At 38.0% G+C, this 14224-nt stretch overlaps 1 protein-coding gene across 9 annotated transcripts in view; it reads right to left on the bottom strand.

The window, feature by feature from the left end:
* Positions 1-11678: 11678 nt before the first annotated feature.
* TRIM37 (tripartite motif containing 37) overlaps positions 11679-14224 on the bottom strand; it is a 116171-nt gene continuing 113625 nt past the window's right edge. For all 9 annotated transcript variants that reach the window (XM_060291098.1, XM_060291102.1, XM_060291099.1 and 6 more), the window contains one exon: positions 11679-12945. In XM_060291098.1, the coding sequence (XP_060147081.1) occupies positions 12863-12945 (83 nt within the window). In that variant the 3' untranslated portion in view covers positions 11679-12862. The remainder of the gene's footprint in view (positions 12946-14224) is intronic.

Here is a 14224-nt window from a genome sequence, read left to right as displayed (position 1 = left end):
CTAGGGCATTCAGGGTGGGCAATTAAGCCAATAAGAGTTGCTGTGGGATCAAATGAAACTGAATGGCAGGGAGGCACATAAGGAGACAGACTTAACTGCCCTGCGGGACTCAGGCAAGGGCTCTGGCTGGGCAGAGGCTCTGCAGGAATGGAAGAGAAGACTCTCTGTAATAGGAAAAAAACACATAAATGTGCCAAGTGGAGAAAAAGGTTTTTAGAAACAGAGAAGTCCATATAATTTATGTCCCAAACTATACAATGACAGATGTCACCATTTGCTCTTAACCCTCCCTAGACAGAATTTTAAAACTTCTATGAAACTTCTGTAAGACTATGAAGCCATGTATGGCTGTATGTTAATATGGGAACTAGCGATAAATGAGGGGAAATCTAAAAATATCACTATGAAAGGACTAAGAGGAACAGAAACACACGCATGGCTCTTTCAGTTTTGTACTTCCCGAACTTTCTATAATCTTATCACCTTTATAATTAAAAGAAAAATAAAAAATTCTTTTGGATAGAAAACTAAGAATGGCTCATTACTTTCTGAATTGTGAATGCGAAATTAATTACGCTTATGTTTTTAATTCAAAAAATATATATATTTTGAAAACCACAGTACTTCCAGCTTCCAATTCTGAAATGCAGAGCTAAAGGGAATACTGCTTCCACCCTTACAAAAGAAAGTAAATAAAAGTCCAGATTAACTTCAAATTATGACTTTTTTCAAAGAGCTGAGGTTGCAACTGGTCCAAATCTAAAGAGGGGCAGGCACCTGCCTGCAAAGACGAGCCGTCGGCACTCGTTTACATAGGATAGCTATAAGCAGACACTGGAAGAAACTGTTCAGCATGAGTTAGTAATGAACTGGTGCTGACAGGACAGTGGGAAGTCCTGGGAGCTGCAGAAATTAGTGGAGTCTGCACTCTCTTGCAAACTCTACCAGGTGCTCAAAGAAAAGACTGGAAAGGGCCCTAAGGGTCAACTGTGGTTCAGACCCAGCAGTGGGATGTGGGAGAATCAAGAAACTATCAGACCCTTTCTCCCATCTCTCCTACATAAATGTTATTCTATGGGGGAAAAGGGCCACAAATGCTGCCACCCTTAGGGTACCTATGAAAAGTCACTGCAGCTGATGAAAGGGAACAGGGGAGAAAAACCCTACTCTTGAGGAGGCAGGAATATCACGGGGCCTACAACTAGCTGTGGAGGGGCAAGTGTATCAAGACACAGTAACCTGAAACACACAGTGCCTAAAGCTTCCCCTTAATCCGAGAATGTCAGTCCCTCCCCTGCCTCCAGTCAAGCTTCAAATAACAGAACACTTCTGGGAGAAGGACAGGAAAGCAACAACAGCATCAGAGACTTAACAACTCTCTGAGGCACAGTACAAACGGAAGCCCTAAACTCAAGGTCGGAAGAGACACTGCTCTGGTAATCCATCCCCAATCAGGAATGCAATGTATTGCTATAGGAACTTGAAGCCACTAAGGTTAATCACAGCAACCATGAACCTCAAACCAAACACAACTTCTAACTAGATTAATTCAAATTCTGCAGTAAAGGTCTAAGCAGCAGGAAAGGCCTGCCCATTTTTAGGCAGAAAAACCATTCATCAATCTACTGCCCTACACAAAATGTGCTGCTTTCAACAAAATACACAGATGCATCTGAAAACAAGAAAAGATGTGTTCTTAAGAGTGAATTAACCAGGGTAGTGGGTACTGGCAGGGAACCTGCCTCTCCCAGGTTCTCTCCAGGTGGCCTCCCCTCCCAGGCCCTCCTTGGGGACCTTTGTAACTTGAGCCAATTAAATTTGAGCTTGGTGGGAATGTAAACTGGTACAACCACTATGGAGAACAGTATGGAGGTTTCTTAAAAACCTAAAAATAGAGCTACCATATGATCCAGCAGTCCCATTCCTGGGCATATATCTGGAGAAAACCATAATTCGAAAAGATACATGCACCCCAATGTTCATAGCAGCACCATTTACAATAGCCAAGACATGGAAGCAATCTAAACGTCCATCAACAGAGGAATGGATAAAGAAGATGTGGTACATGTATACAATGGAATATTACTCAGCCATAAAAGGAACAAAAGAATGCCATTTGTAGCAACATGAATGGACCTAGAGATTGTCATACTGAGTGAAGTAAGAGAAAGACAAATATCATATGATATCACTTACATGTGGAATCTAAAAAAATGGTACAAATGAATTTACTTACAAAACAGAGTTGCAGATGTAAAAAACAAATTTATGTTTGTAAATAAAAAACAAATTTATGTTTGTAAATACCTATACAGTAGGTCCTTAATTAGTTACCAGTGGAGAAGGGGGTGGGGAGGGATAAATTGGGTGATTGGGATTGATATATACACACTACAATATATAAAATAGATAACTAATTAAGGACCTACTGTATAGCACAGGGAACTCTACTCAATACTCTGTAATGACCTATATGGGAAAAGAATCTTAAAAAGAGTTAATAGATGTATATGTATAACTGATTCACTTTGCTGTACACCTGAAACTAACATAACATTGTAAATCAACTATACTCTAATAAAAATTTAAAAAAAAACATGAACTCCAAAAAATAAACAAACAAAAACAAAAAAACCACACACAGAGTGAAGTAACCATCAGAACCAGAATCTGATATGCCGAGGATTTTGGAGCTGACAGAATTTAAAATAACTATGGTTAATATGTTGTGGAAATGGTGGGCAACATGCAAGATCATATGGGTGATTTCAGCAAAGAAACAGAAACTATAATAGAAATACCAGAAATGAAAAATACTGTAACAAAGATGATGAATGCCTTTGATGGGCTGATCAGTTGATCTACCATTGCTGAGAAGAGAATCAGAAAATTTAAAGATAAGTCAATAAAACTTACCTTAACTGAAACACAAGAAAAAGAATGAATGAGTAACAAAAGCAAAATAAATCCAGAACAGAACATATAAGAGCTATGGAACAGTACCAGTCTAACATACGCATAACTGGAAACCCTCATATGTCGCGGGTGGGAATGCAACGGCAGTGCCTTCTGGAAGCCTGGCAGTTTCTTATAAGGTTAAGCATATACCTGCCACATGACTCAGTGCAATGAGTTCTGACACCAACGACCTGGAGTTAGGTTAAACTTCACAGGTTAAAGGCAAAGTCAGCCACAAGACTGCTCTCACTTCAGATACCAGCTGCAAGTTTGGGGTCCCCCACCAACCCTCCCCTAGGTGTGATTATTCACTAGAACAACTCACAAAACTCAGGAAAATACTTACAATTCCAGTTTTATTATAGCAAAAAGATACCAATCAGAACCTGGCAAAGGGAGAGACACATAGGGTGAGGTAGAGGAGGGTTCCAGTGTGAAGCTTCCTTGTGATGAGGGCATGTTACCCTCCCAAAACATCAATTTATGACAGAGTACTGCCAACCAGGGAAGCTCAGCTGAGCTTCAATATCCATTACATAAGCATTACTGACTCACTAGCAATGAGTCTAAACTATTCAGCTGATAACATGTGACTCAGCGGCCCAATCCTCTAATCACATGGTTAGTCTTTCTGGCACGGCCAGTCCTTATCCTGAGTCATCTCATTAACTAAGCTATCAGGATCCACCATAAGTAACATAGACACTCCTATCGCTCAGGAAATTCCAAGGACTTAAGAGGCTATGTCCCCGGAACCAGGGACAAAGGCCAAATTCCTTATTACATACCCAGCAATCCCACTCCAAGGCAAACATTACCCTAGAGAATGACAACTTATGTTCACACACAAAAATCTACACACAAATGTTTATAAGGTTCATAATCACCCTAAACTAGAAATAACCCAAATGTCCTTCAATGGGTAAATGAATAAATCGTATACATCCATACAGTGAAATACTATTCATCAGTAAAAAGGAATAAAGTTCTGATTCACACAACAAGGTGGATGTCTACCCCTAGAGGGAATGCCAGACAGATACTTGTTAACTGAACCCCAGAGGTTTACCTCAATGGACTGTGTGAATTTTTATATGCTGCATATTTCTTTTTTTTTTTTTTGCGGTACACGGGCCTCTCACTATTGTGGCCTATTGTGGCCTCTCCCGTTGCAGAGCACAGGCTCCGCGGCCATGACTCACGGGCCCAGCCGCTCTGCGGCACGTGGGATCTTCCCGGACCAGGGCACGGACCCGTGTCCCCTGCATCGGCAGGCGGACTCTCAACCACTGCGCCACCAGGGAAGCCCATTTCTTACTATTTTTAAATTCACAAACAACAATACTTGAGGTGAGCTGGAGCCCAACAAAACAGACAGGACATGATTTTCTTCATCACAGGAGAACTGCTTTTGAGTACATCCTTTAGCTACCTACAAGTTTGGTTTTTTTTCATGAAACCTGTTATCAACTTTAATTATAAAAATAGAGAATTTTATGCCAGGAGGGCAGTTACAAACCATTTCTTTAGAAGCTTACATTTTTTACTTTTCAAGAGATAGACTTTATTCTTAATATAGAATCAGAAATCAGAATATGGTACAAATGGCTTGGGTTTCTAAAATATATGAGAAGATAATATACCAATTAAGTTCAAATAATTTTCCCTACAAAATTTTTGTGCAACCATAAAGAAATACCTTCAAAATTTTCTATAGCTATAACAACCAAAAATAGTCTTGCTGACACAGTGAACTCAAATTCCACCAATGTAAAAGGGTCTCAACCAATTCTCAATTCATCTAAAACAAGGGCAGCACTCCTAATTGCTTTTATACATAACTTGACAGCAAAAGAAAAGCCAAATAAAATACTCAAGATCCAAAATGTATTATAGTTCAAATATCCCTATGCCATTATGGGGAATCCACTGACTAAAAAGACCTCAAGGTCATTAAAAATAAGAGTAAGGGTTAAGAACATTTACAATTTAAAAACAAAAAACACAATGGATACTTCCCCCAAATAAAGGACAGAAGGACACCTCAAAATGCTATTGTAGGAGATGGTTCAAAATGGCGGAGTAGAAGGATGTGCTCTCACTCCCTCTTGTGAGAACACCAGAATCACAACTAACTGTTGAACAATCATCAACAGGAAGACACTGGAACTCACCAAAAGAGATACCCCACATCCAAAGACAAAGGAGAAGCCACAATGAGACGGTCGGAGGGGTGCAATCACAATAAAATCAAATCCCGTAACTGCTGCGTGGGTGACTCACAAACTGGAGAACACTTAGAACACAGAAGTCCAGCCACTGGTGTGAAGGTTCTGAGCACCACGTCAGGATTCCAAACCTGGGGGTCTGGCGATGGGAGGAGGAATTCCTAGAGAATCAGACTCTGAAGCCTAGAGGGATTTGATTGCAGGACTTTGACAGGACTGGGGGAAACAGAGACTCCACTCTTGGAGGGCACACACAAACTTGTGTGTGCATCGGGACCCAGGGGAAGGAGCAGTGACCCCAGGGGAGACTGAACCAGACCTACCTGCTAGTGTTGGAGGGTCTCATGAAGAGGCCGGGGGTGGCTCTGTCTCACCGGGAGGACAAGGACACTGGCAGCAGAAGTTCTGGGAAGTACTTCTTGGCGTGAGCCCTCCCGGAGTCTGCCATTAGCACCACCAAAGAGCCCAGGTAGGCTCCAGTGTTGGGTCGCCTCAGGTCAAACAATCAACAGGGAGGGGACCCAGCCCCACCCATCAGCAGACAAGCGGATTAAAGTTTTACTGAGCTCGGCCCACCACAGCAACAGCCAGCTCTACCCACCACCAGTCCCTCCCATTAGGAAACTTGCACAAACCTCTTAGATAGCCTCATCCACCAGAGGGCAGACAGCAGAAGCAAGAAGAATTACAATCCTGCAGCCTGTGGAACAAAAACCACATTCACAGAAAGACAAGATGAAAAGGCAGAGGGCTACGTACCAGATGAAGGAACATGATAAAACCCCAGAAAAACAACTAAATGGAGATAGGCAACCTTCCAGAAAAAGAATTCAGAATAATGATAGTGAAGATGATCCAGGACCTCGGAAAAAGAATGGAGGCAAAGATTGAGAAGATGCAAGAAATGTTTAACAAAGACCTAGAAGAATTAAAGAACAAACAGAGATGAACAATACAATAACTGAAATGAAAAATACACTAGAAGGAATCAATAGCAGAATAACTGAGGCAGAAGAACGGATAAGTGAACTGGAAGACAGAATGATGGAATTCACTGCCATGGAACAGAAAAAGAAACAAGAATGAAAAGAAATGAAGACAGCCTAAGAGACCTCTGGGACAACATTAAACACAAAAACATTCGCATTATAGGGGTCCCAGAAGGAGAGAGAGAGAGAGAAAGGACCCGAAAAAATATTTGATGAGATAATAATCGAGAACTTCCCTAACATGGGAAAGGAAATAGCCACCCAAGTCCAGGAAGCGCAGAGAGTCCCATACAGGATAAACCCAAGAGGAAACACACCAAGACACACAGTAATCAAATTGGCAAAAATTAAAGATAAAGAAAAATTAATGAAAGCAAGGAACAATGACAAATAACATACAAGGGAACTCCCATAAGGTTAATAGCTGATTTCTCAGCAGAAACTCTAGAAGCCAGAGGGAGTGACATGATATGCTTAAAGTGATGAAAGGGAAGAACCTACAACCAAAATTACTCTACCCAGCAAGAATCTCATTCAGATTTAATGGAGAAATCAAAAGCTTTACAGACAAGCAAAAGCTAAGACAATTCAGCACCACCAAACCAGCTCTACAACAAATGCTAAAGGAACTTCTCTAAGTGGGAAACACAAGAGAAGAAAAGGACCTACAAAAATAAACCCAAAACAATTAAGAAAATGGTAATATGAACATACATATCGATTATTATCTTAAATGTGAATGGATTAAATGCTTCAACCAAAAGACACAGGCTTGCTGAATGGATACAAAAACAAGACCTATATATGTGCTGTCTACAAGAGACCCACTTCAGACCTAGGGACACATACAGACTGAAAGTGAGGGGATGGAAAAGATATTCCATGCAAATGGAAATCAAAAGAAAGCTGCAGTAGCAATACTCATATCAGATAAAATAGACTTTAAAATAAAGAATGTTACAAGAGACAAGGAAGGACACCACATAATGATCAAGGGATCAATCCAAGAAGATGATATAACAATTATAAATATAGATGCACCCAACATAGAAGCACCTCAATACATAAGGCAACTGCTAACAGCTATAAAAGAGGAAATCGATAGTAACACAAGAATAGTGGGGGACTTTAACACCTCACTTACACCAATGGACAGATCATCCAAGCAGAAAATTAATAAGGAAAGACAAGCGTTAAATGACACAATAGACCAGATACAGTTAATTGATATTTATAGCACATTCCATCCCAAAACTGCAGATTACACTTTCTTCTCAAGTGTGCATGGAACATTCTCCAGGATAGATCACATCTTGGGTCACAAATCAAGCCTCAATAAATTTAAGAAAATTGAAATCATATCAAGCATCTTTTCTGATCACAATGCTATGAGGTTAGAAATCAATTACAGGGAAACTAATGTAAAAAACACAAACACATGGAGGCTAAACAATATATTACTAAGTAACCAAGAAATCACTGAAGAAATCAAAGAGGAAATCAAAAAATACCTAGAGACAAAAGACAATGAAAACACGATGATCCAAAACCTATGGGATGCGGCAAAAGCAGTTCTAAGAGGGAAGTTTATAGCTATACAAGCCTACCCCAAGAAACAAGAAAAATCTCAAATAAACAATCTAACCTTACACCTAAAGGAACTAGAGAAAGAAGAACAAACAACACTCAAAGTTAGCAGAAGGATAGAAATCATAAAGATCAGAGCAGAAATAAATGAAATACAAACAAAGAAAACAATAGCAAGGATCAATAAAACTAAAAGCTGGCTCTTTGAGAAGATAAACAAAATTGATAAACCATTAGCCAGACTCATCAAGAAAAAGAGGGAGAGGACTCAAATCAATAAAATTAGAAATGAAAAAGGAAAATTTACAACAGACACCATAGAAATACAAAGCATCATAAGAGACGACTACAAGCAACTCTATGCCAATAAAATGGACAACCTGGAAGAAATGGACAAATCCTTAGGAATGCACAACCTTCTGAGACTGAACCAGGAAGAAATAGAAAATAGGAACAGACCAATCACAAGTAATGAAATTGAAACTGTGATTAAAAATCTTCCAACAAACAAACGTCTAGGACCAGATGGCTTCACTGGTGAATTCTATCGAACATTTAGAGAAGAGCTAACATCCATCCTTCTCGAACTCTTCCAAAAAATTGCAGAGGAAGGAACACTCCCAAACTCATTCTATAAGGCCACCATCACCTTGATACCAAAACCAGACAAAGATACTACAAAAAAAGAAAATTACAGACTAATATCACTGATGAATATAGATGGAAAAATCCTTAACAAAATACTAACAAACAGAATCCAACAACACATTAAAAGGATCATACACCATGATCAAGTGGGATTTATCCCAGGGATGCAAGGATTCTTCAATATACGTAAATCAATCAATGTGATACAAACTGAAGAATAAAAACCATATGATCATCTCAATAGATGCAGAAAAAGCCTTTGACAAAATTCAACACCCATTTATGATTAAAAACTCTCCAGAAAGTGGGCATAGAGGGAACCTACCTCAACACAATAAAGGCCATATATGACAAATCCACAGCAAACATCATCCTCAAGGGTGAAAAACTGAAAGCATTTCCGCTAAGATCAGGAACAAGACAAGGAGGTCCACTCTCACCACTATTATTCAACAAAGTTTTGGAAGTCCTAGCCATGGCAATCAGAGAAGAAAAAGAAATAAAACAAATACGAATTGGAAAAGAATAAGTAAAATTGTCACTATTTGCAGATGACATGATACTATATATAAAGAATCCTAAAGATGCCATCAGAAAACTACTAGAGCTAATCAATGAATTTGGTAAAGTTGCAGGATACAAAATTAATGCACAGAAATCTCTTGCATTTCTATACACTAACGATGAAAAATCTGAAAGAAAAATTAAGCAGACACTCCCATTTACCATTGCAACAAAAAGAATAAAATACCTAGGAATAAACCTACCTAGGGAGACAAAAGACCTGTATGCAGAAAGGTATAAAATACTGATGAAAGAAATTAAAGATGATACCAACAGATGGAGAGATATACCATGTTCTTAGATTGGAAGAATCAATATTGTGAAAATGACTATACTGCCCAAAGCAATCTACAGATTCAATGCAATCCCTATCAAATTACCAATGGCATCTTTCACAGAGCTAGAACAAAAAATCTTAAAATTTGTATGGAGACACAAAAGACCCCAAATAGCCAAAGCAGTCTTGAGGGAAAAAAATGGAGCTGGAGGAATCAGACTCCCTGACTTCAGACTATACTACCAAGCTACAGTAATCAAGACAATATGGTACTGGCACAAAAACAGAAACACAGATCAATGCAACAAGATAGAAAGCCCAGAGATAAACCCACACACCTATGGTCAACTAATCTATGACAAAGGAGGCAAGGATATACAATGGAGAAAAGACAGTCTCTTCAATAAGTGGTGCTGGGAAAACTGGACAGCTACATGTATTAGAACACTCCCTAACACCATATACAAAAATAAACTCAAAATGGATTAGAGACCTAAATGTAAGACCAGACACTATAAAACTCTTAGAGGAAAACATAGGAAGAACACTCTTTGACATAAATCACAGCAAGATCTTTTTTGATCCACCTCCTAGAGTAATGAAAATAAAAACAAAAATAAACAAATGGGACCTAATGAAACTTCAAACTTTTGCACAGCAAAGGAAACCATAAACAAGACGAAAAGACAACCCTCAGAATGGGAGAAAATATTTGCAAATGAAGCAACGGACAAAGGATTAATCTCTAAAATATACAAGCAGCTCATGTGGCTTAACATCAAAAAAATAAACAACCCAATCCAAAACTGGGCAGAAGACCTAAATAGACATTTCTCCAAAGAAGACGTAACGATGGCCAAGAAGCACATGAAAAGCTGCTCAACATCACTAATTATTAGAGAAATGCAAATCAAAACTTCAATGAGGTATCACCTCACACCAGTTAGAATGGGCATCAACAGAAAATCTACAAACAACAAATGCTGGAGAGGGTGTGGAGAAAAGGGAACCCTCTTGCACTGTTGGTGGGAATGTAAATTGATACAGCCACTATGGAGAACAGTAAGGAGGTTCCTTAAAAAACTAAAAATAGATCTACCATATGACCCAGCAATCCCACTACTGGGCATATACCCAGAGAAAACCATAATTCAAAAAGACACATGAACCCACCCCAATGTTCACTGCAGCACTATTTACAATAGCTAGGTTGTGGAAGCAACCTAAATGCCCATCAACAGACGAATGGATAAAGACAATGTAGTACATATATACAATGGAATATTACTCAGCCACAAAAAGGCATGAAATTGGATCATTTGTAGAGACATGGATGGATCTAGAGACTGTCATACAGAGTGAAGTCAGTTAGAAAGAGAAAAACAAATATCGTATATTAATGCATATATGTGGAACCTAGAAAAATGGTACAGATGAACTGGTTTGCAGGGCAGAAATTGAGACACAGATGGAGAGAACAAATGTACAGACACCAAGGGGGGAAAACAGCGGGGTGCTGGTGGTGGTGGTGGGATGGATTGGGAGATTGGGATTGATATGTATACACTGATGTGTATGAAACGGGTGACTAATAAGAACCTGCTGTATAAAAAAATAAAATAAAATTCAAAAATTCAAAAAAAAAAGTTATTGTCTAGATTAATGACCCAAAAGAATCTCACGATTAAATCACTTGTGCTAAAAGCTCTTACAAGTAAATTTCCCCAAATGAACAGTCTATTCTCTGGCTTCTCTTAGTTCTTAACCACAGTGGTTTTCCATATTTTGAAAATAAGTTATAAAGGTACACTGGAAAGCACTCAGTTCTATATCATATACAGGTCAAGAAACAGCTACGCAATAGTGAGAGTTCCAAAGCAAAGTCAATCACTCTTGTCTTTATGAATTCTGATAAGCCTCAATTAAAAAATAAACCTCTACAAAATCAGTTCTTACAATGATTTGCTCAACACTAAAGGTGCAAAATTCTTACATTATAGTTTTACCCATTACAATGTAGCACAGAAATAAGTTTGATTTAGAATATGATCTCATCAAAATGTAATGAACATAAATACATTTCCAGCTAATAGAAAATGAAATGTGAAGAACTTACCAGTAATGTTTCAGAGCATTGCACAATAAGCTACCTAATAACTATACGACAGCAAGCCAATGCTATCATGGTAGTAAGCAAATGCTAAATTTTAACTTCTCATGTGATTATACTACTTAAATATTTCCAACTAATTTAAGGAGAAGAAGTAACCACACATTACACATTATGGAGATCATAAATAAGTCTTCCAACTTCCCCATGCATCTACTTACAGCTCAACAGCCTCTATTATACACAGGCAATAGGAATAGGAAAAAGGGGGGCTTCCTGCTCCACTTTTAATAAATTGCAGAGGCATAACATTTTCTCAGCATCATTTTATTAACAAAAAGTGCCAATTGTTTTGAAGAAAAGCAAACCATGAATCACACAGCATTCGGCAAGACACTAGACATGGAAAGGGGAACAATATTCATTAAGTAAAAAATAAGCAGATGAGATGCCTCTCACGTGTATATATTCATGCTTTTTCAATAGTCTCTTAGTCAACTTTCAGTGTAATTTTCACAAATAGCATAGCAGCTCAAAAACAAATGCAAGAGCACAATGATAAAGTTTGGCAATTATTTTGGACTATTTCTGAGTATGAAAGTAAACTTTATACCACAGTTTCATGTAAGCCACAGTACAATATATAAGAATCTTTAAATGTATTGACACTGAAATCAATGTCCAACTAATGAAAATAAAGGAGAAAACAGGGTTTTAAAATACCCGTTACATTATAATTGTTTAGTAAGAAGCAGAAAAAACGAAATAATTTTAAGTGTTCTTACATGTGTTCATACGACCAGAAACATAACCAATCCATATTAACTTAATTCATTTAAAATTACATTTGTAAAGGTCACACAAAAGAAAGCTTAGGTGTCATTAATTAGTGTGCCTGCACTTGAACAAACAAGAAAAGATAAATAAATTAACCTCAGTCAGTCAACATATTCCAAAGAGGAGATTCAGTCTAGTGTTACTTCAGTTATCCACATAAAGTGTCTACAGGGAAGAATCTACACATTAGTAATATTTCTGCTCACTAATCTACAGGCACTAGTGAAACTATAAACTATAATTAAAACCCAAAATATAAAGGTGGTCATTTAAACACAACTGAGTGTCTAGCCAAGACAGAAGAGCACCGATGCTGAGCAGGTTACTGAGTGCATGCACTGTCTCCAGGTACGTTTCCTGGCAGTTAATTGCCCTTCTGTTACAGTAGACAAACTGCCTTTTATGAATATACTATTTACTAAATTAATTGAGGCTACACTGTTATTTTATTACATTACACAGAATTCTTCCCACACAACTTTTTCCTGTGTACTAATGTCTTACACTAGAATTGTGCTACTTTCTAAAGTTTCAGAATTACTATTTCAAGTAGAGATGATGAAAAAAATAAGACCAAATCTGATTATCTGACTGTTGACAAGTTTGAGCACCAACTACAGCAAAATTCAAGGTAGCTTGCAAGTCAGTTTTCTTGATTTGAAAATTACCTTCCACTGCTTTCATCAGTATTGAAGCTGAGATCTTCAGGGCCTATTTGTTCACCATCAGGAAAACTGGAACGTGTATCTAGGAGAAAAAAAAGAGTTAACATTTTTAAAAGACCAGTATTTTCTTTTCCTTATCTCCAAACGATCTTACCAAGTGTGTTATTTAAGTGATAAAGATGTGCTGGGTTGTGAACAAATCTCTATTTTTAGAGAATTTTTGATCTGAGTCAAGTGTAACAAACACAAAGGGAAAATAAAGGAGAAAAAACCAAAATGTGTAATAGACGCCCACAATTAGAGGTTGAAAGGCATTGCCTGACTTTGTCGCCCTGGGGACACTATGGGAGCAGCTAAAGAAGGGAATAGGAAACGATGACGATGTACACTCTAAAGACTGATTTTGTAAATATAAAATGTATTTCAAAGCCAATTAAACTGCGCATGCAAATATCACTACAAAAACTCATCGGCACTCAAGATAACTTGCCTGAAATTTGGCTGCTGCTTCTATAAGCAGAGAAGATTGCTAAGAGTACCTTAATACCTAAAAAATCATCAAGTGACTGAGTCTGTACTAAAAAAGACACTAGAATATCAGAGAAACATGTAAAATATAAAGCCGACAATTAGCATAAGCCTGACAATGTTGTTATTCCAGGAACTCTTACAGAGGAATGCTCAGACTGATCGTTAAGGTCTCTGGATAAAATATTAACAATGGGGGATGGACGTTAGACTTATTGTGGTGATCATTTTGCACTGTATACATATATCAAATCATTATGCTGTACACCTAAAATAAAACAAAACAAAATGCTAACAATGGGTTTCTCTCAGTCAGTTTTTTCCTGAGACTTTTTTAGGAGGAAGTGGTAATAAAATCAATGATTCCATAATCAGCATGCATTTCTAAGAAGTCAGAAAGAGTTATCTTTAAAAAAGTTCCCTTATTAGCTAGGCTACAAATATCTCTGAAAAGAAAAAAAAAAAATCTGAAACCTCCCCAGGGGCTGGCAACATTTTCTACAAAGGAGCAGATAGTAAATATTTAGGCACTGCAGGCCACAAATGTTCTCCATGGAAAATTCTTTTTTGTTTGGCTTTTTTTTTTTTTTTCCATTCTCAGGTCATGGGCTGTACCAAAGCAGGTTGCCAACACTTGCTCCACCCAGTAAGTAGCACGCATTAGGTGGTGTCTGACCGCCTACCAAATTTTTTCAGTACGCGCACCATTTAGTTTATCCCACAGAATGTCGTCTCACAAATGACAATAATTTAAAAAAAGAAAAAGCAGCAGAAGCAGCAAAGCAGAAGAAGCAGAAGCAGAAAGAGAAGCAAAGGAAGCAGCAGAAGAGATG

This window comes from Globicephala melas, chromosome 20 (genome assembly GCF_963455315.2).
Source record: "Globicephala melas chromosome 20, mGloMel1.2, whole genome shotgun sequence".
NCBI classification, from domain to species: Eukaryota; Metazoa; Chordata; class Mammalia; order Artiodactyla; family Delphinidae; genus Globicephala; species Globicephala melas.
Note: the sequence above shows the minus strand (reverse complement) of the source record. Positions and strands in the feature narration are given on the sequence as shown.